The following is a 22,546-nucleotide window of genomic DNA, read 5'->3' as shown; positions in this document are numbered from 1 at the left end:
GCCCCCTTAGCCCCCCCCCCCCTCGCGTACGCCCCTGATTCGAGGCCCCGTTTTCGGGGAAAAAGCGCGGCGGAAAGGATCAGGAGCCACTAGCAGGGGATGAATGCAAGGACATAGCGAGTCAAAACCTCTCGCGAACGCATGCGATAGCGAGAAGGCGATACTTATGGATGATCATCGTGAATTCCTGCGAATTCAATCCGAACGTACCACATCGCCTCCGGGAGCAGAGCGCTGCCAGCCGATGACCTTCGTTCAGGCGTCAGCAGTATAAATTTAGAAACGGAGAAGGTGGTTTGACGGAAAACAAACAAGAGAAGTTGAGGGAGAATTCAGACAAAATATCCAATCGGAATGATGATGGATTGACCGGGTGGCAGGAGGACGGAAATGGTTTCGAGAAAGCACTCAAAGGCACCCCCATTCCGCGCACAGAGCTCTGAGCGTGCTCCGGCGAGGCTGAGTTATGGAGTCGCGAGGCACCGATGGCAGCTCAGTTCGTTCCTTCCGGCGTTGGGGTATATTAGCCAGCGTAACCGTCAGGGTATCCGTGTCCGGTGCGCCTCCGTTTCAAGCCCGGTGTGGCTCGTCGGAGTCGCTTCAGTTCGGCTTCCCGGAGAAACGAGCGAGGAAGCGGCTGTAAATCTTCACCATTCGATGAGGGTTCGACAAGCCACGAATTGGTGTATTGCTATCATCTCTGGTGTTCCTCGTGCGCCGACTGACTCGTGATTCGACGACGGGAGGGGCGCGGGGATGACCGGTCGAGAGACCGAGCTTCTCACTCCCTAAAACCTTGTCGAGAAAGAGAAAGTTCCCCCGATTGACGAAACAACGATCGGGATGACGAATTCCGACCCCATGAGTAAACAGGGGCGCCGTTCTCACACCGGTCGAGGATTTACTTTTTCTGTGAGGAGCCGATGTCGTCTCATCAGTTCGCCTCCCCCACATTCCCCCTGTCCCTCCGGCTTCCCCATCAAGCTCTTTTTGCCTCCTGTTATTTATCCCTCCTCCCACAGCCCTTCCGCAGCTCGCTTCACTGATCGTATCCAAGCCCCGAATATTGTGATTCAGATTTACTCGGAGCGCCAGTGCGCGCGTGCATTGCCTTCTCGCGTGAATGCAATTTACATGCAGAAAAGTTCAAAGGACCTCGTCCTTGGTCGCTCGAGCCAGGCCCACGCTCTGCTCTGGCGATCCCGTGAGCCGTTAGCTTTTCGAGGCATTCCCGGAAAAACACTCGAAAACCGAAACTTTGACGGGGATTCGGAAATGGCTATCGAGTTCGAGTGCCCGATCGATAGCCATCGGACTCGATTCCGTAGTGATATGCGCAACGCGACGCAACGAAACTGTGTATTGCGTGAGAATTCTAACCAGGTATCGACTAAGAGGCTCACAGTGATGTTCTGTCACACAATGGAGGCCAGAACTGTCCCTGCCCCGAGAGCTGCGCAGCTGTGGTGGTCGACCATGGACGGGAGCACACGGATAGTGTTTTTCTTTGTTGTCCGCGAGGGGAGTGTTTGGTTCACGAGTCACGTAGACTCGGGGGACTCGCTCTGTTGCGATGTCGGGTGGGTGGGCGTCGGGCGCGCAGTTGATGCCGGAACAAGCCTTTTCTCTATCCGACCCGCTTACTCATTCTCGTCCTTTCAGTTGTTGTAATTAGTGATTGTCTTGCTCTAATTGCAATAAAACCAACACGTTCCTTTAATCTACACCACGTCTGCGTCGGTTGGCGGGCGAGTCGACCAGCGGCCGGCCGGGCGGCAGGCAGACCGACGAGCCTCGCTCTCCTCTGTCAAACCGGACTGGACAGTACCTGTTCCTTCCTACCGTTCGGATTTGCTACGTGACGCTCCGGACAATGCTGAGGATATCCGGTTCCGCGGGGGCTGCGTCGCCCACTTTTTCTCCGGTGGAGATCCGGAAACGACCGACAGTTTCAACAGACGTTCCGAGATTACGACCGAACCATGTGCACTAGAGCTACACGCCATGATGTTCGATGTTTAGGAGGAGTATCTGATGTGTATTTTATAGGAACGTGACCAGGAGGAGGAGACAAACAGATATAATAAATCTGCCAAGAGCAGATTCCGGTCGCGGGCTCCACCTGCATCGTGGAGCGACGAGAACCACCGATTACTCGGTTAGCAGAGGAGCTTTCATCGGATCCTGACGGTCCTGGCCGGCTTTTCGAGCCTGGCGGAATCAATGCGTGGGAAGGGAACTTTGTATGGACCAGATGCTGCGTTTGCGTCTCCATATCGGTGTCCCTTCCGTCTGGAGAATCGGAGAGCTCCCTCTGACAGGGGCGCTGTATCAGGTTGATCCAATATGTAAATATGAGGATTCGATCTGCTTTTGCCAGACAGGACAAATAATCCTCGCCCGTGTTCAAGGATCGTCCGAAGTGTAGCAGAGGAAAGCAAGCGACGGTGTTGAGTTTGCTTCCTCAGTCAGCTGTTTCTGATAATCCGCCTCCGCTCCCAACCTTTCGGCTTCCCCGTCGAGGCGGAGAGTCGACTGATTCAGTCCTTCAGATCACGGAACGAACTGAATTTCGAAGCAGAGATTTCGAATCCTCTGGATTCGGAGTCGCGACCCACGTCGGACCCGGTTCTCTTTGGGAGTCTGCCCTGTCGAGATGTCAGTGAGACCCGTCTCGCGCGACGTACATACATATGTGCTGCAAGAGATTGCGTCAAGTTCCAGTTGGCTGGAACCGCGACGCCATCCGAAGCTTCACGGTCGTCCTCTCTGAACACGGGCCGCCGGAGCTAATTGCGTACAAGAGTCATTATCTTACCCCAGGAGTTGCTTTCGCTCTTGCCGTCAAAAAAACGATTACATCACATCTTCAAAGCGGGCTCGAGCGGCTCGGTGGAGCAACGAGCCGCAGTGACTCCGACGAAAGACGAAATGGGCCATATCTTCGGGTGCGTTCACGAGTGACTGGCCACCGAGGAGTCGCGCAGACAAATTGACTCGCTCGAAAGCTACCTCTACTTCGAATGAGGCGAGCGCCGAGCACCACCCTCTTCACCGCACTCCGGCATCACGAATGGCATTACAACGGAAATAAGAAAGTAGCAATCTCCAATGCTCAATGGCATCACATTCTTCACTTCGGGTTTAGACCACCCCAGTGTTCGGAGGCTTCTTGGACGCGAGTATTTCGGGTTCTCCGCGAGAAGTCGCCCGGAAGGAACTCGCGAAGCTTTTCCTTGTTTCCGATGTTCTTTGTTGTTCCCACGCTCAGTCGGGATGGATGTCGCTGCGGGACGGGGGGATCCCGGGAAGCTGCGCAGATGCGCGGACCAGCTGTTCGCTTCATGTTTGGAAAATAGCGGGTTTTTGAGGATCCAATCGGTTGTGGTGAAGTAGGGGACTTCGCACGGCATTCCGTCTCAAAAGTCACGGCATTTCGCAGCGTCGAAACAGTCTCGGCGAATCGTCTCGGAATACCGCATGAATTAGCGGCTCTCCGCGCGAGCCCAGCCCCATTTTGAATAGGGCCTACGAGCCCAGGGCATTCCTCGGGTTAATTCCAAGAGATTACTCCCGTGAGCACGGAATGGGTTGCCGATCGAGCTCTTCCTAGCGCTATCCGCAATTATGTCGTTTCGCGAGCGTCGGCACAGGACGAGTTTCGAGGCAGCGCGGCGGCTCAAGTTGTATTCAAGCCGCGGGTCCCACAAGCCATGTGTCTGTTGGTCCGGTGCGAGGCGGCTTATACATAGACCTTCCGGAACGACCCTCGTGGTACACGGAAGCTTAGGAATCACTGACTCCGGGCTCTTTGCAACAATAAGTGTTGTGCTACAATTAGAATACGTGCAAGCGACGAAGATGTCTTTTATTCTTAGAGCAGGTCCTCTCGAAGCCCAGCGCCAAAATGATAATCATAGTCTACATGACATAGATTTCGGGGCCTCTCTCTGCGATCTGCTCTTGTGAGCTCGGAGGAGCTCCAGCGTCGAGTGCGGTCTTTTGGTCGACGAGCCTGAGACTTCTTCTTTCTTGTAATCCGTCGGAGGCTTTTCACCTGAAGGGACCGGGGTCTATTTCTTGACCGTGTTGCGCTTCCTTCGACGATTTACGCGTCTCTTGGGAGGAGCACATGTGTCGAGAAGCGACGACCAGTCTTCAAATATGAGCTGCTATTGTAGGACTATTTGACAGCTGCCAAGACATTTTCAATCCATCGGTGCTCTGTGTCGGATGACGGGGAAATTGTTCGACCATCGAGCTTCTTGTGTCGAGAAAGTCTCGAACTCCTGCGGAGCATCGAGGAGTCCGAGACTGAAGGAGAAGACGACTGGCTCGTCTATGGAGCCCTTGGAGGCTTCGGGACGGGAAGACGGAACACGGAGCAGAATCATCATTACCATGGAAGAAATTGTCGTTCGTTTGCTGAGAATGAGGCATGCGGATAGGGATTTTCAATGCAAGCACGCGAAGCGAGGGCGGAGCACAAGCGGTGCCCGTCCTGGGTTCCGGCTTCCACGCGATGAGGCCTGCCTACGGCGACGGGGAATGAGCACTGTCTCTTGCAGAGGAGCCGGAATAGGATATTCGCAGATTAGCTAGGTCAGGGAGGAGATTGTTCTCGGCCAGTCGATGGCAGCTCAGCTAATACTAAGACCGCGAGAAGAGCTTCCTGCCGGAATCATTCTCAGCGTGCAGGTAAGCAGCAGCCGTAACCTAGCCAAGAGCCTCTCGCTTCGGACAACAATCCCCAGCTCTCTCGGCGGTCCGCTCACAATCATGTTGGAGCTGCCAGCCGTTTTGGCAAAAGAAAATAAAGCACGAGGAACGAGAAAGGAAAATAACGCTCCAGGGGCGAACGAGCAGCCGCAAGGAATGTAAGAAGCTCCGAGACCAGTAGATCGAGGGAATAGAGGGAAATTGAGCAAGCAACGAGAGACGAGACGCTCACGTCAATGGGGAAGAGAGGGTCACTAACGTCTTACGCCGCGGAGGCAAACTTGCGTGCGAATACATAGACGCTGGCCAATTTTTGGCTTGATATCGGCTCGAATCCAACACACGAACTCAATATTGAGGCTCGATCCAGGCGTGGACTAGCCACAAAAACTCTGCAAACAATTCTTCCCGGTCGTTAAGATCTAGCGAAAACGGGCCCGCGCCGTGCTGCTGCCGAGAGTGGTTCTATTTTTAGGATCGGCTTTCACGCTCCCACGATACGGCGACTTCTGACGGAAAATTCCAATCGGCGTATTGTGACTTGCTCTCTCTATTGAGGAAAATCATGCGGCAACCTCTTTCCGACAGTGTTCGGCTCGATGGATTCGAATACGGCCCTTAATTTCGATTTTCCATCCGGAGTCGCTGACGCGTCCGGCTCCCAGACTTCGGTGTTCCGCTCGTTTGTCGGGAGGATCGCGATTCATCAGTCGTTGAGTGGCTCGATCTGTGCCCTCAGCGCATTCATATGTCGATAAAACGTTGAATATAATTTTTCGGGCCAGTGACATCCCATTGAGCGAGAGAAGTTGGGCCTTTGACCTCAATTGGATAGCAACATTCCGAGTTGTCTGGGCTCGTTCCGTCAACGGAAGCAAGGAAACGCGCTCGATGCGGGTCAGTCCGTTTAACTTATCATTCATGTGCGAGTAATTTTTCAAAATTCTTCCAACGGCGCAAGAGCCAAGGTTCGCGAGAAGTTGACGGAGGTAGTTGCTTGAGAAAACCATCAGGGGAGAGGATCTTCTGAATGAATCCTTGATAAATGAATCAATGACCGAAAATTATAAATCGATGCTCTGGTCATTATCCATACGATGCAGCGGGCGCGGCGCCGGAGAGCCGTACAGCGGGCGAAGAAATAAATGGGTGGGCTCGCGTACGGTTTCTTGTCGGGAGTCTGTCGGCGAATCCAGGGTTTGCTCTGGCTAAACACGCATTATCCTAAAGTCTACTGAGAGAGGATGCCGGGAATGAGAAGAACGTAATCCGTATGAGAAACTTACCCGGCGAGAATGCCGCGCATGAGGAATTTCTGGCGAAAAGAATCTCTCCTATAAGAAATTCCGCTCACAACACAGGGAACTTTCGCTGCGGGAGCTCCTTTGAGTACGCTTCCGTAACATTCAATTCGCTCTACACGGTGGTATTCCTGGAAACGACGGCCCTGACACAGGAAGTCCGTACCAAAAACATCAGCACGGAAGTTTTCCAATCGCCACGGGACAGCAGTACATCCATATGACCTATGCCCCGGAACTTGATTGAAACGTAATATCATAACGTGATCCCCTCAAGTCGCGATCGTACGTGCTTCCGGCTCCCGATGCGCAAATTCTGGTAGATCGCCATGCGTACAGTCGATTAGACGGCCTGATACGCAACTCACGCAGCCTATTTCTCTGAGGACAGAACCGATTTCCGAAGCGCTCGTCAGCGCTCAGATCATCAAGCAGTCGATGACAGAGCACTTTCCGAATCCGCATTGATCACAATTAGCAGGCGCGAGAGAGAATCGGCTACGGCTGGATCGAGCGTGAGATGCCTACGATTCATCATTCGCAGGCGCAAGTGTGGATCGAAGGTTCGAACGTTCAGCATGTCCGGGGACGCATCGCCCGATCCTAGATGAGTCGGGGAGATTTCCCTCGTGCCGGATCAGACTTTATGGAATGGTTCGTTCGTCCTTCCGGTCTCAATGCAACCCAGGATAGAGATTTGGATCCTTGACAATGTCCGTGGATGATAATTGGTAGATGGACAGAGTCAGGAGACGATCTGGGTAACCCTGCCCTGTCTTCTGATTTGGAAGTATGGGATTGAGTCTTAGAGGAACTCTCTAATCAGAATAAGGGATGCTCTCGTTCAGATTTAACATTCATTATTTATCCTCAACAGATTTTCATTTGGAAAACGTAGACGATTTACATTGTGATTCCTCTTTATTTATAAATGTATGTACATCTAGGCGTAGGTATGTACCTATTCTCCCCGAACGTCGCGTCGTGGGAAGGAATCTCCATTATACACGGAAATTTACGAAATCGTCTCCGATTATACACCATAATAATTCATAATACTCATCATAGGGGCGGTGAGATAAGGCCTTTCTCCCGGTGCACTCGACGACTTCGCCACCGGGTTCTACGAGGGAAATTCCAGGTTCCCATCGTTCGAGAAATGCAAGACGACTCCGATACTTGAGCTTCGGATACTTGTGCGGCACTCTGATGTGAGTGGGATAGAGCTCAGAAGCCGTTTGCAGTCATAACGATACCTGAGGCTCCTACGACGATAAAATAATGAAGAAAAACGAAATGGATCAAATCTATTCCGCAATCGGAAAGCATAACCAACCCATTGAAACATAATATGGACTTCAATCACGGCCTGCTCCGACTAGAGACAGCTGCAGAATACAGAACGCGGTTTCCAATGCTCGCGGCGGGGATCCACCGACAGAGAGTGAAAACATTGCAAAACATTTCTCCAGATCATGAGGATCGAATGAGATGTCTCCTGGCAGGTGGCTAAAAACGGTCGGTATTGGCATCAACACTCGACTCGTATATACAATTGTGTACTTTTCAGATCATGGGTACCGTGGCACCTTTGGTTCCTTACTTCCTATCTCACTCTAAGCGATACTGCGACTTCCTCTTTCGACATCATCCATGCGTTGCTGGGAGCTCCGACAACAATCAACAATTTCAGCAGGAACGAGGAACGCTAGCAGATGAATTATTCCGCCTGTCACGCTCCTGGACTGGATGTCCCTGTCCACTGATATGACATGCCGATAGCGACGATTCGGCCTGAATTCAGGCTCCCGTCGATCATGTTCATTCGGTCGCCGTGTCCTCTCTGACTGGCCATGATGGGTCGGTGTTCGACGTCCACTTTCGACCCCGCGAGTATCCATGGAATGTCCGAACAGCATACACTGGGGCACGAGCCTCCGCTACGCTCCGAGCGGGGTCTCATCCTGAGAACCGCATGTCGGGTAGCTTCGACCGCTACCCCGGTGAGAGCGGTGCCGGTGGTGCTTCACGCTCAGGAGTCCGCGGGCTCATGCGTCTGTTTGCTCAAGTTTTCAGGGGAGCTCCGCTTGGCATTCCCGAGGAGGCACATCCCCGGACCGTGACATTCGTGACGTCTCGTCCCTCGGAATTGGCGAAATGAACGAACTGTATGGATGAAGGCTGCTCGTCCATATTTTCGCGCTTTTCTCGGTCATGGAGAATCCTCTCAAACTTCCGGGCGGGTTCCATGGCGTTGGAGTGAATCCATTGATGATATCCATTTGCAGATACCATTGGTCCCGAGTTCGCGACGTTCCGATCGAAACGAAGCCCGGACGGCGCCCGTGCTCTTGCGTCAGGGGGGGGGGAGGTATGCAAACGGACCGGAGGCCAAGAGGATTCCGTTCGATATGAGCGAGGCTCCTTCGGCGACTCGGGAACCACTTCTCGACGATTCAGATTGGCACGTTGAATTCAGCTGACGACGAATGTCCTGGGATTCTCCTTCAATATCCTAAGGAGTAGTCGAATACTTTCTTGCTTTACACTACGATTATGGTGGTCGGCAGACGAGCTGTCATCCTTAACGGGTCAATGTGCAGTGCGAATATGTTGCTCACAACGAGGTTTGCACTTGTCCAGCCGCGGAAAATTGCATCGCTGGCGTAGGGCAGCTCCCGGGTCACGGTCTCTCCGGATGATGTCCTGGAGACGTTTCCCGGGCTTGGACGTCAGCCCTGTGACGATACGTGGAACGGAACGACCAAGACACCACGTCCTTCGACGTCCCATAACTTTGGCCCCTCACGGTGTTGCTGTACAGCAATCGCCGGCGTCTCTTACCGCAACGGCACGTCAGAAGTTGCCAGAACGTTGAACGGAAAACGCGGTTGAAGACTGTGTACACGAGAGGATTCACGGTCGACGAGAGATAGCCGAGCCATAGAAAGCCTGTGCCGACGTAACTCGGGAAGAAATCGCTCCCAAGCGGAACCTGCACTACGTTCAACACGAAGAACGGCGACCAACAGACGAAAAACAAAAGGAATACTACGCCGAGCACTTTGGTCGCTCGCCGTTCGTTCAAAGCTCGCGCCGTACGCACTGCAAGAATACAAGGGCACGTCTCCGTACTTGATGCCGATCCGTTCGCTTTCGTCGACGTTATCCGGGAGAACGACACTGCCAGAGCTGGATTGCCGTTCGATGAGCAGCCGGTGCCGCCGGAGGCTGCGGCTGGGTGAGCACCGGAAGGAGTTTGTGGCGTCGGCTGCTGCAACTGCTGCGTATGCTGTTGGTTCCCGGTCGTCAGGTCCGGGGGTTTGTGGAGCTCGCGCACCGTCAGGAAATAAATGACGACCATAACAATCATCGGCAGGTAGAAGGCGCAGATCGAACCGAACACCAGGAAGAATTGGTTGTTGATCGCACACGAGTTGTTCGTGGGCCTAACGTTGTCGATATCCCGCGCCGCGAGCAGAGGCAGAGGACAGCTGATCACCGAGGCCAGCAACCAGACCCCGGTCACTCGAGTCAACACGCTCCGTCGACTGGTGTACTGAGTGCGTTGTCGGGTCCTCAAAGGGTTCCGAATTCCGATGTAACGACCGACCGAAATGCAGCACAGATGTAAAATCGACGCCGAGCATCCGAGAACGTCGCAAGTGACCCACACGGTGCAGACGAAGGTTGAGAATGGCCAATAACCTGCAATGAATCATCAGATATTTAAAATTCAATGCTCGAAGATGCCATCATTGATATTTGTCTTATAATTATAATTATAATTGTATTATCTTCCATAGAGACTGGGAGAGAGCAATGATGAAGGAAGAGGGAAAGGGAGAGGCGATAACTCAGGAATCGGGCTCCACCGCACATGGTGTGATTGGATCAAAGGAAAATGAGGGAGGCGCACTTGATACAGAGGAAGTGAGAGAGAAGGATAGCGGAGGGGAGAAACTAGAATGAAAATCCACACCGGGATGAGGATCTCTCAGTCTGTTTGTGTTCGTTGCTCTTTGTGCAGTCAAAGCAAAAAGGAACTCAGTCCGGCTCTGTCCTCAGGGGACCGAACGGTGTTTTATGAGAAGTGTTCGTTGAGCGACAATGTTAGCTCAGATAGTTGTTTGCCTGTCGCTCCTCGTCCCCTTCTGCGACGTCGTCTCTTTCCCCGTTCGATTTTTCTTTCTCCACGTTCGGTCGCGGATCGCTTCGCCGTATCACGGAGACCAATGGTTAGCTCGGCTATTTTACCGTCTCGTTCGCGTCTCGGCCCATCCATTCGGAAAGCCTCATTCATTCGAAGACTCAGTCATCCATGCACCGCCCAGTCCTCCGTTCGCTTCATTGGAGTTTCTCGCCGTGATGTTTGCCGGCGAGTCGGTAGGACCTATTCTTCGTCGTCGTCATCGTCGTCGTGTTATATTGTGCGCGAATCTCATGCAAGCAGGTCGATGTCATTCATCACCTTAACGGCTTGAGAGGCCCGCTCTGTGAGAGAACGCAGCCACGACGATATCCATTCCGCCCCGCAGTTTTAAACATCTGAGGTCGCGTACATGCTACAAAACGATGCTGGCCCGGAGCGCAAACCCCTAAATACGTCGACTATACTCCCCGGGAACATGATCGAGAGCTTTTGCCTCCGCCTTCCTGTCGTCTTTCGGCCTCCCTACTCCCGGATCTTAAGGGAAATAGCCGAAAGCTCCCGAGGTATGGGAAGCGCGCGTCAAGGAACGTGGGCGCTGAGGAAGAGGTCTCATTTTTCTTCACCTCCCCGCATAATTCGGGCTTAGGAAATTCTTCGGGCCCCAAATCCGCTACACGGATACTTGTTCCTGGGAGATCCGTCGAATCAATACATCTCCGCCCGAGTCCTGCCCTCGAGAGTTTTAGGTTGGAGATTCACCAGGATCGGTAACCTTGGCGCAGGTCGGTCGGATTCGACCTCGGAGTTTGCCCGAAACTCCATGGACGGCAATCGACTTCCGCGTCAAAACGAATATGAGGTTTGGACAAGGATTGATCGGGTTGCCGATGGGGTTTGGCCACGAAGATCCTGGAGTATCGGAATAAGGGGGAAAGAGAAACCTCGAGGCCCGGCTCCTCGTACGAAGGCTCCGTGTCGACGCCACCGCGTACAACTCATGCTTGATGGAAACTCTAGTGCATCCTAAGGTCTTAGCTGAAGGCACCCAAAGTCGCCGGAAGCTTACATGAGAGGAACGCAGGAGCTCGCGGAAGGACGCAATGGGAGGAACATCCAATTGTGTTGCCCTTCGCCGCACCGAGACGTTCGAACAGAGCGAAAATAGACGTGACAATAGCACGAACACGTTCTGAGGATAGTACATTAATTCTCTTTCAACGAAGGTTTTCAATGTTTCGTGGCGAACGTCGAGCGAGCTCTGAGCGACTAACTCGTCGGGACATCGCCCTGTTTGTTGAATCCGTAATCCAATGCTTCTGCGCATCCTAGCTGATCGGCCTTTGACGGTTTATTTGAGAAGTAGCCGGCCGGCCGAGCGGTTCACTGCGCTGTGTGTTATCGCCGCTCTTGCAAAGGCTACCACCGTTCGCTCATTTGCTGCTCGTTGCTTCGATGGACCATGTGATGTTCTGTAGGGCAAATATTTGTGCTCCATAATAGAGCCTCCCGTGGCCGCCCGCCCGACCGGCCGGCGGTGCTCTGTGTGTACCATGAACCTTTGGTCCTATAGATAGTCCGTTCGACCGTCAGTGCGTAGCATACGCCGCGTAGTCATTGGGAGCGTATTGTGGACTACTCGCAAAAGTGTGCACTTATACGGTTAACACAGAGATAGTTCCCTGGCTCGCCGTCCGGGACAATCGCATTCCCTTTAGTCTTATGAAAAGTCCGTAGAGAGAATGACCAAGAGCGGTTGGAAAAAACTGTCAATGTCATCGCTCTTCATAAGATCGTCAGATCAGACTCAGAAAGGGCCCGCTGTCGGGTCAGACAAACCTCCCATAATCAGAGATGCATAACGGCTGCGATCCGGGTCTGAACGACGGACGATGTAATTATCCGTGAGCCGCGCAGGGAGCGGGAACACCTCGCGGGGCTCAGAAGTCTGGGTTCGGAGCCAGAACTAGGCGCGGAAATCCCCAGGAAAGCGTCCGTGAACCACGCGTCGACCGACTCACTCGGATCCAGCCTCGAGATCGATTCCGAACAGTCTCGGGACCTCGTCCGATCTCAAAGGCTCGAACAGCAGAATAACGATAAATTTCACTTCCGATCGTCAAGTGGAGTTCCTTGGAGATGCCCCGACAGGGAAGAGTCTCGATCCTCGATCAAAAGAGAAATCTATTCCTTCGCTGAGACGAGGAACCCTGTGGGGAGGGATGAGGAATCAGGTGAGGAAGGTCGAAATTATTTTCTCGAATGTGATTCAATTTGAGAGTTTCGTGTGAGTAGCACGCTCAGGATGGATCTCGTGCCATGGGTGCCGCTGCCGAAGCGGCACAGATTCGATCGATGCAATTCCGGGGAAAAATCCCCACTGAATGTTCAGCGGAGCTCGTCGTTCCCGAGAATTGCGTGCAGGGGAACGCGGGAAACCGTCGAATATCTCTCCGGAACGAGGTGGAACCTCTCACCGGGGAGCGAGAGTCGTCCACCCGAAGATTCCGCCGAGTTAAGTGCAGGCCCCGATCCCGAGTGGCAATGCAGCTCTGAATGAAAGCGTGATGAAACTTCTACTCCCGAAAATACTTTCGTCCACGATGAGGCGATTCGGTCAGCTTGCGGAAGTTTACGGAGCCGAAATCAGTCAGAGAAACGAATCGGCAGACAAGATAAGGGAAAGCTCAGACGGAATCGACCCGGAGGAGGCGTGGGCGACAAACGAGGAATTGATTATTCCAGGTAGCGAAGTTTCGCGGGCCTTATGGAGCAGTACAGCTGCTGTTGCGTATGCACCTAGGGGCTCCTTGGGCTCATAGGCGTTGGAGCGGGTCGCCATTCTGGGTTCCCAGCCCCATACCGACTACAATCCAGCTCGAGCCCCCTCCCTGAACAAATCCCGACTACGCGTCTGTACAGCCGTAATAGGATATTCGGATCCTCCCCATCCGCTCCGCGCTTCGGTTTGTGCGTGAGCCAGCTCCTTTCACATGCAGAGTCTAACTTTTTGTCGGGAACACTCCTCGCTTTCACCGACCTTCCGTTTTCCGACTTTTGAATCCGACCGACCGCGGCTGTTTCCACCATCCGATCGCGGAGTTCACGATCCCCACCAAGCCGTTTCGGGCCTGTTCGAAGGTCGCGGAGATGTATTCGTAGAGAATGGGGGAAGTCAAGGTGGAAAATACTATCCGACAGGGGAAAACGACGACGTGGAGGGGCTGAGGGACGTTAGGGCGCTGACGACGGTCGCGAGCGCTCAACCCGTCCAATTCCTCGGGCTCGCTTGCTGGTACCCTCCCGTATGTGAAGTAAACGACGGAGTTAGAGTATTGATCTTGAACGTGACGAGTCAGAGCTCGGCTTGGCCGAAGTCCAAAAGCTAATACTAATCAGCTGCGGCGATGATCGCCAATCTGTCTCTAGGCGCCTGAGAATCCATCGGCACGCCAACACGTGCTATTCAATGCGAAAAGAGCGGAACATTGAATGGGCCGAAATTCCAGGCTGAGTACCCGTGTTCGCTGATGGATCTCGGAAGCTGTTGCTCTCAGAACGCCACCGGCATCGGCATGCTTCCCAACGATTGGCTCTGGGATCACCTTTCCCTCTATGCGATTCAACATTAGGGAAATTGATGCATCTCATCCATTCATATGAAGAGAAATGCCAAAGAAGATATTTTCATGCATTGACGCTGTTGCGTTCAGAATGATATTTGCGTCTCAGGTTCCAGCATTTTAGAGCAGCACATGCCCCGAGCCCATCGACATACACAGATAAGTGCAATCTGTCCAGCCTGCCGTCTCGGGAATCAGGGTACCGAGGATGCCCGTTTTGTCTCATACGGAATGCACGGCAATCGGTGATAGAGCCCTGATACGCTTGAAGATTGCCTACAGTCGAAGCTCTACATCACGATGATCTCTATGATCCCTCGAGGAACAGAAAATCTGTTCGGGAATTCACTTTTTATCATATACCAAACATTGAGGATTTAATCTGGCAGACACATGAAGAGGGTTGCAAGTGCATATGAGAAACATAGGCGCTGTCGTGATCAAACCCACAAAAAACTTCCTCCAGGCATCATATTTCGTACCAAATGATGTCACCTCGAGCTGCTCCTGACGGCATGGCAGGGAAAAATCCCCTGACTCTCTGAACGCTCCAGAAGTTTTCTCGAATTATACGCTGTCGCTCCCTCAATTTAGAGTGAGAGATATGCTGCTACAAGCCCGGTGCTGTTTACCTTGTAGCGTCAGAAAAACGCTTGCGCTACAACCGAAGGCGTTCCCTTGCTCCCCGCAGAAAATCGTATTGTGTCTCCACTAGTGGAACTCAGATGAAGGGATCTGGAATCGCTCTTCTCGAGAACAATGAACCCGTACCCGTAAGCACTTCCGGCCGCCGCCGTGTCGCCCACGGTCTTCGAATTTCCTCAATGAATACCGAAAAGTCCCATTGTCTTGGACATTCGGAGGGCCTCGTCGAGAACATGTCGTCCGCTCGATCCCATTTCGCGATTCTTGAACCCACCTTCGCCTCGGACGGCTCTTTCTAATGATCCGAGAAGCTCCGTCGTGCTTCCGCTTCCTGTTTCTCAAGCGATTCGAGGGAATCGTGACCGCCTTCGAAATGCCGCCCCCAGCGGAGATACGCGCGTCATATTCCGTACATGTTCTCGCTTGGGGCTCTTGTCGTATTCATCGCATTTCGCACTCGGAAGATCCGAGTTCCCTCAATTCAGAGCTCCTCACGATGACTATATCAATGCCGAGATGTGAGATACCGAAACCATGAGTGGCCGTTTTCCGAAATGGGGGGTAGGACCGGGAAGATTTCGACAAAAACGAGATCGCGATCCCGGTCGTAGGAGAATACCAATACCGTTCCTCTCCCCCGGATTTCACGACGAAATATACAGGAGAACGGCTGAGCGTGCTCTCATACTTGAAATAGAGTGATAATAATGTGGTGATCACCCCCGAAACGAGCTTCAGTTCAAATGGGACAACTCGCTGTCCGGATACCTTTTAGGCCTACACTCGATTGTCCAATCGAACGCTGAAAGTTCGCGCTAATGGTCTGTCAGATGGATTTTATTTTCTAGACGCAAAGCAGACCGAGCTGACTGAAATGACCGCCCAGCAGCTATCCGTGGCGATTGACCTCCATTAAAACCAGAGAGAGGCGTTCCGCTCTCTGGATTCTCTCTGCTGAGTGTTCGTCTAAACTCGGATCCGTGGTAGGAACATCCTATTCCTTCGGGATCGTTCAATACACGAATATACTCGGGAGAACTCCATTTCAAGCGAGATTCTACCCCTGTGTGTGCAATTCCAGAGGGAGTCTGAGTCTCCCTCGTCGACCCATGCCCGCCGTACGCGTCCTTTCCGCAGAATCATCGATGACGCCGTCCGAGGGAGGGAAGAATAGTATTCAGGAACAATTTCCATGGGTCGTACAATTGGGGCTAGCCTATAGCTCCATTTACGCAGACTTCAATTATGTGCCCTGATCCACTCATCTGTGGGACGAGTCGACGTATGAATATTCAGTAGAGCGTGACTCTTGAGGCAGACGCACGAAATTGATCACCGCCCACGACAGTGAATGGAAAAGCGAGTAAATCATTCACAATGAATTCCGTGAATCCATGTTTCATGGAGGTCTCTTATTCCGGATGAAAAACGACGTGGATAGAGCGAGCGAGGGCGGTAACAAAAGCAGCCCCTGACCATAAACGAATAGGCCACTCCACAATGCATCGTCTAATGCACTCCGAACGAGGAATTCCCAGGCTGGCTATTCGACTTCGATTCAGGGTAAGTGACAGGCGAGACCGAGGCAAGGCTTCTAATGATCCTTGATTCATTCATGGGTACGCTTCATTCTGGGGGGTGCCGCGCCCGTGAGGTTCCAACCTCAAGCATGGGATTCCATTCAAAGTCTTCGGTAGATAACCCAGGAGAACTCGAGTCCGAGAGAAAAGGAACTACATCGTGATCCCCATAGTACCTTGTGCCTTCGAGATTCCCGCGATATTCTTCTGAGCTCCGATTTTCCCGGGCGATGAATTTGATACCCTCGCACCCACTACATAGTTGGCTCCCGGGAAGGAATTATCTGGGATTCATCTCGGAACGAGGATAAACGAGGCGGCGGCGGAGCCCAGGTGGTGAGGAAATGAGTGACGCCCGGCACGCAGAATGGATTATTCTGAAATTTCACGGTCGAGTTTGTTCTATCCTGAGCTTGGCTCCCTCGGGACAAATTTTAGGTTGATCGAACGTGTGCGAGCCGAGTCGGTTTCCCCGAAGTGCGCCATAGAGCTCTGATCGTTCACCGTCAGTTTTTTCCCTCTCCGTGCGACGGCGAGCCTATAAAGCTGGGATATAAAAAGCGGAATGGCTCCGAGTCAAGTATATCAGCAGTCAAAGTCCTCTCGCATCGACAGTTTAGCCTGATGCAGGTGTGGAGTGGTTCTCCTGTTATTCGGCACGTTAATTGTCGTTTCACGCAGATTGACGTCCGACAGCGACATATCCATGATGACCCGATTAGACGTTTGCAGGTCGAATTCCCAGGGGGACCAAGACTATCTCCCTACCATCGATGTCTTATTACAGTTGTCTCGCGCTCATTTGCCCGCGGCAAGCGAGGAAAGTTCATTCGGTGTTCCGGCCGCATTCGTCACCTGACATCAAACGTTCCCATTCTCCTCCGAACTGGATCGCCGCGCTCCCACGTCGGAAGGACGAAGGAAGGAAAGTAATGTGATGATTTCTTGACGGTGACGACGGAGCGAAGATATGTCACTGATTTCCAGGTGGCGGCAAACAACACACGGGATGCTTCTTCCTACTGCGATCTGATCGCACAAGATGATCGCCAGTCCTGGGCCATGATTGAGCTCTAATCCTGTTCTCCTTCTAAAAAAATCATTCTTTCTGAATGGTCTGCGCAGATCTTGAATAATTATTGCCACAACCCCCGCGAGACGTCTGGTCAGACTTGGAGCGGCTCCGAGGCATTGCCGTGCGTGACGCGGGAAGACACGGATTGGAAATGCGCAAATACGCCGCCGATTGCGTAAGATCTGTTGATTCCGTGGAGCCGAGCAAGGCCAGTTCAACAAACGAGGTTCGAATTCGACGGATCGCCATACTGTCCGGGCAGTGCTCCCATCGATCACCGTCAGGCGGAGCTCATGACTGATGGTGATATATTTTCTATTCGGGAGAAAGTTTGCTCCCGCCTGACCAGGTTTTGCAATCGGAAGACCACAGTGGAGCCGGGTTTCAAGTGAATTTCGAAACGCGACTTTTTGAATATTTCCCGGAAAGTATTTTCCGCGGCTGCATCCAGAAAAATGTCAGAGAGAAATACGAAAACACAAGGTCTCAAGTTTCCTGATTTGTTGCTAGTTCATGACGCACGGGAACATGTCGGAACGCTACACGTCGAATCTACCCTTCATTCTCCTCCCCCACTGTGTTTACAGGAGAACTTTCGAAACTTCGAACTAGGAAATTGCAGGCCTTCCGCACTCGCACACACCCACTCGAGCCCATGCTGAGTTCTAGTGAGAGACAAAATTCCTAGACCTTGACCTAGAACGTCATCAAGGTGGGGGCTTCGCGCATCTATTCGACCCATTCCCGAACCCCGAAGCTTCCATGCAAGAAACACGAGGTGAAAAGCGGAGCATGAGCTGAGACAGAAAGTGGGTAGCACTGGGGGTAGCCGGGTAGCGCATCTGAAGTGAATTATCTGCTGGGGGAGCGTGCTTGAATGTTCCATGTCGAAAGACGCCTGTGGTGACGTGGCGTCGGCGTAAACGATCCTGTGGAAGCAAAACTTCCGAGTGAAATTACCCGTGTTAATTTTTCCGTCACATCATGGGGGAATGAGCCGCCGCCTGCCCAAGTGGAGTAGGCGAATCAGGAGGATGTCATACGTTCCCAGTTCACCATCGCGGCAATAATTCAGGAGGCTCTAAGCATTTCATGGCATGGGAGCCGTCGCGTCGGCCGGGTCCAGAGGCTCTGGCGACTGGCAGCGTTCCAGAGGGAAGTCAACTTGAGTGCCGAGTGTCTCTTCGGGGGTACGTGGAAGAGCGATTCGAGCAGCTTCACGGCGAAACCACCGACACCGAATGTATAGAATTCGCTCCCCGGGAAGCCATCTGCTCTCGCGACTCGAATGCTTCTTCTTGCCAACTGCCGCGTTAGACTCGTGGGGTGTTATTCGCTCATGAGCTTGCCGAAACGGCTCTTCTGTCAGCCGAGGGAGTATCCGAGTGGGTTCTTTTCCCCGGAAAATAAGTTTGCACCGAAGCAACTCCGCGTCGCCAAAACTCGCTACGAGTCACGCGGGGTGTCGCCATGTTCCTATCGGTCGCCGAATCGTTGATGCGTACTTTGATTGAGACTTATGGAACATGCGCGCGTTTATTCGATTTGCTCTCGGATAGAAAAAAAATCACTCGTCAGCCACAGGCGGTTCCCATCAAAGTCGAAAGATCCGACGAGCTGCCCTTCACCCGTGTGCCGTCAGAAGGTCGGATGCTCTTCCCTGGCTGCTTGCAGAAGCATTCGATTCACCGAACGACAATCTACAGCAAGCGTGCTTGAGCGCGAAGCACTTGACTACACGCCCTAAACAACGGGACAAGTGCTCATAAGAGAGAGCACACAAGTACGTTGTAGTGACGTCTTGCAACCAGCCGGGATGGATCATCATCGGGTCGCTGGCTCTGTAGAATAACTACTCCACTCCTCGCAGTGATTCCTGACTTATGTAGTATATTTCTGACGGAGTATGGAGGACCCTGTTGACGGGGAGAGGGACTTGTACGACTCGGCCAGACTAGCGCTGGTGATGGGGAGTGGTAGGCTGATAAGGCCCCCGCCGCACTTCAGAGTTTCCCGGGTCGTTGTCATCGACTGTCTCGACTGATCGCTTGATCGCTTGGAATGGCCCGGGGCATTGAGGAAGAGCTCGGATTTCTCTCTCGAGTTTCAAATGACTCCTTGGTATGCATCGAATCATCTATACATCGACTGGTTGACGCGCCGGCACATATTCGGCGGCACGCCTCTCTGGTCTTCTTTCCTTCGACACTGAGGAACTATCGTTCGCTCCCTGCGAAATCCGAAGGCCAGTGTTCTCATTCCTCCGGAACCGCCGTGGGGGGATCCGGGTGCCCGCTGGGGAGTATTTTCGATTCGGGATTCGCCTCGAATTCGAAGCATATGCGAACCGAGATCAGGAAGAGAACCGTTTCCCTAGCAGGAGTTGGAGAAGAGCTCCAGGGAACTTCTAACTCTTCGCGTGTTTCAATGAGATCGCGGAACGAAGTGCTCTCCATACCTCACAGCGTCGTCGGTTTACTCGCTAGGTAGATATAGCCTGCTCGGAAACTTCGTGGTGAGAAACGAGATCGCCCTCGACGTCACGCTTTTCTGGATTTGTATACTCGCAGTAGACGTGAGTATCGTTCGAGACGTCTCTACCGAACTTTGCTCCGAATCCTATACAAATCTTCCTCCGACCGACCTGCTGCTTATCCACGCGATTCGCGAATCGAGAATGAGTGCTTACGGTCTGTGAATTGTCGAGCTCGCAACCGGAGTCATGGATCGTAAGGCTGATTAGAGTTCCGGGGAGGGTTCAACGAGAGCCCGAGACCGAAAGTGGACACACGCGAGCTTTGTGCCGTGCGAGAGCAGCCCACAGCATTCAAATTTCCGGGATTAGCGCCGTTCTCGTTTAATTGCCGATCAGTGGAGGCTCCGCTCTGTGAAGTCTTCTCACGAGATTGATGGCTTTCGGTGGGAGCATCGTAAATTTTCGAAGTTTGGAGAAACTTTCTGATGAGGGGCACAAGGTCGCGTCATGCGGACCGGGCGGTTTGCGGCTTCCAACGATTCGGTTTTTTGAAGACCGACTAGACTAGAAGAGGGTTCTCAGCGCTAGGCCTCAATTTCCCGCCTCAGATGTTCCCCGCCGAGTCGGAAACACTCAGAACTGCATCGTGATTTGCACATGTCATTGAGAGACGCCTCGACAGAAGGATTGGAGGATTCTGATACGATGCCGGATCCGTTTGCGTATTCTTTTATAGATTCAAATCGCTTGGGCAGAATAATATCCTCCGGGAAGAAAACGTCTTCAAAAGACATTGCGAAGGTTTCAATTCAGTGGTATGACTCGTAATCAAGCAGAGACGGCGTCGTTGGTAGAGCTGATCAAGAGCGACCGAGAACGTTGCAGCAACAAGCGACAGACCCACAAATGTAGACCTGCACCGGGTACATTTACCTTCGGTCTCTCGTTGCGATTCGCGATTTGGTAACGCTTCATCACTCGATTGGAAAGCCTCAGTGAGAGACCAGCGGGCGCTGAGCCGACGACGCTTATCTGATGATCGTATCCGTAGGTACTAGGGAAACCGTTCTCGAATCACCGCAAGGGCTCTATCTTGCGGATGCCGTCCCTCAGCCTGATATAAGAACTGTGGGATATCATGCACAGAATTTTCTTAGCCGTTTCTGACAAGTTACGGTGAGGACTGAAATTCAGCGATCCAAAGGGGCTCCTATTGGGAGATCGTTTCTGGAATGCGCACGGAATTATCGTGCGCTCATCATCAATTATCGCCCCCCCCCACCTCCCTCCTGCGTCCGTGCGACTTCACTCTGGGGTGGTACGCCTGTGTTTCTGAACGTAAAAAAGTTGCTGGGAAAAAATATCTAGTTTCTCACCGTAGAAAAGTTCTAGCACGCCGAATGGCATCACAGCGAGGCACACCATGAGATCGGCGAGTGCGAGCGAAACGAGGAAGAAATTGGTCACGTTGTGAAGTCGTCTCTCTTGCCACACGGCAATGCACACGAGACTGTTGCCGACAACTCCCGCCAACGGTATCACTAGCAGCACGAGAGCCAGCCACTGGTAGGTGGGGGTGGCCTCAATATATTCCCGGGAGACGTCGTTTAGAAGACACTGTTGCACCAGCTCATCGGTCACAGGAGTCGGAAATTTGGAGATATTGCCTTTCCATTCGGCCAAGAAGTCACACCAAGCGTCTGAGCCCGGTGCCGGTAAATCTGGATAGTCCATGGAAGCAACGGGCAACAGTTCCGGCTCTAGTAGAGGGATGAACACTTCACGCAATTTCATAGACCCGAAGCTTCATTGATACGCGGTCTCGGTGGCGGCGATGGTGGCGGCGGCGACGACGTCGACGACGACGACGATGACGTAGTCGGTGATCCGTCCACTCGTCGGCTGTCCAGCTGTTCGGCTGTGCGCAACATGCCGTACAAACGACTCAACGCCGCACATCTACCCCATGCAGAGCTCACCGAGTCTCTGGGCACCGGTCCGTTTTCGACCCACGTGCAGGAGGAGGAAGGGAAGAGTGAGGGAACTCGAGGCTTGAAGGACCGCCCATCCTGAGACTCGAACTCCCTTACACAGTGTCGGTGAGAGACGAAAGACACCTCTTCCGTTCACGTATTGTGTCACGTCAAAGGTTCAGGAAATTCATAGCCGCTAGCTCCCTTGACGGTATGACGGGACAGCTGGGAGGTGGGGGTCCGGGAACATCTTGGAATGCAAGCAGGACCGGGGCTTTCCCTAACCTGCCTCAGATCTCATGCCCATGGGGGTCAATCGCTTCGAATCCGAGTCAGGCTTCTTCTTGGAGTTTTTCCCCGAGTCCGATTAGGCTCGTTGGCGCTGTAATCACTCAAGAGCTCGGGTCCGAGACTTATGGGCTCCGACCGAACGGAAAAACCCACGCAGGGATAGACTTGCGGTGCTCCTCGAATTCCTAGCTCAAGTAGGACAGAAAAAAGACGGTCCATTCGATCTTCTCCGGCGGGCAAGCACCGAGCTCCGCAAACCACCACTCATAAGAAGGCTGACCACCTGCTCGATGTTCATCTCGGCAAACTGGAGATCAAACTGTGCAGGCGTTTTATCGGAGATGGAAATCTCGGCTTCAATCGTCCCGACCGCTGAAAGAAGACTGGCTCTCTATTCACCGAGCATGAAGTGTGGTGCGGGTCATGGCTGTACCGAATCGCGAATCGACAGGTAGCCTCATCAGACAAGAGCCGTGCTCTGTCAGTTCTATATCGTGGTCATTCAGCGGTTCATGGTCACTTACGCTCTGGTCTATAATGGACACTGTTTCTTCGCGGTCGATCGTGTTTCTGCGCATGGTGGCAGATCCTGCTCCCTTCTCGCAAAGGCTGGGGCATTTTCTCGAGGGATCGACCATTGAGCCTGGAATGAAGTCTTGTGGAAAATTGCTTGCTGATTCGTACCTAGCTCTCCGTGGCAAGCATCGACCAAG

At 52.8% G+C, this 22,546-nt stretch overlaps 1 protein-coding gene across 1 annotated transcript; it reads right to left on the bottom strand.

Annotated features, from left to right (window-relative positions):
• Nucleotides 1–8,703: 8,703 nt before the first annotated feature.
• LOC100906038 (D(2) dopamine receptor-like) lies at nt 8,704–21,363 on the bottom strand. Its single transcript, XM_003737788.1, has 2 exons — nt 20,946–21,363; nt 8,704–9,728 (listed from the first exon to the last, which is right to left on the bottom strand). Exons 1-2 carry the CDS (start codon nt 21,361–21,363, stop codon nt 8,704–8,706), a joined length of 1,443 nt encoding a protein of 480 aa, XP_003737836.1.
• Between the last annotated feature and the right edge of the window lie 1,183 nt (nt 21,364–22,546).

This window comes from Galendromus occidentalis, unplaced genomic scaffold, assembly GCF_000255335.2.
Source record: "Galendromus occidentalis unplaced genomic scaffold, Mocc_1.1 scf7180000075612, whole genome shotgun sequence".
In the NCBI taxonomy this organism is placed as follows: domain Eukaryota; kingdom Metazoa; phylum Arthropoda; class Arachnida; order Mesostigmata; family Phytoseiidae; genus Galendromus; species Galendromus occidentalis.
Note: the sequence above shows the minus strand (reverse complement) of the source record. Positions and strands in the feature narration are given on the sequence as shown.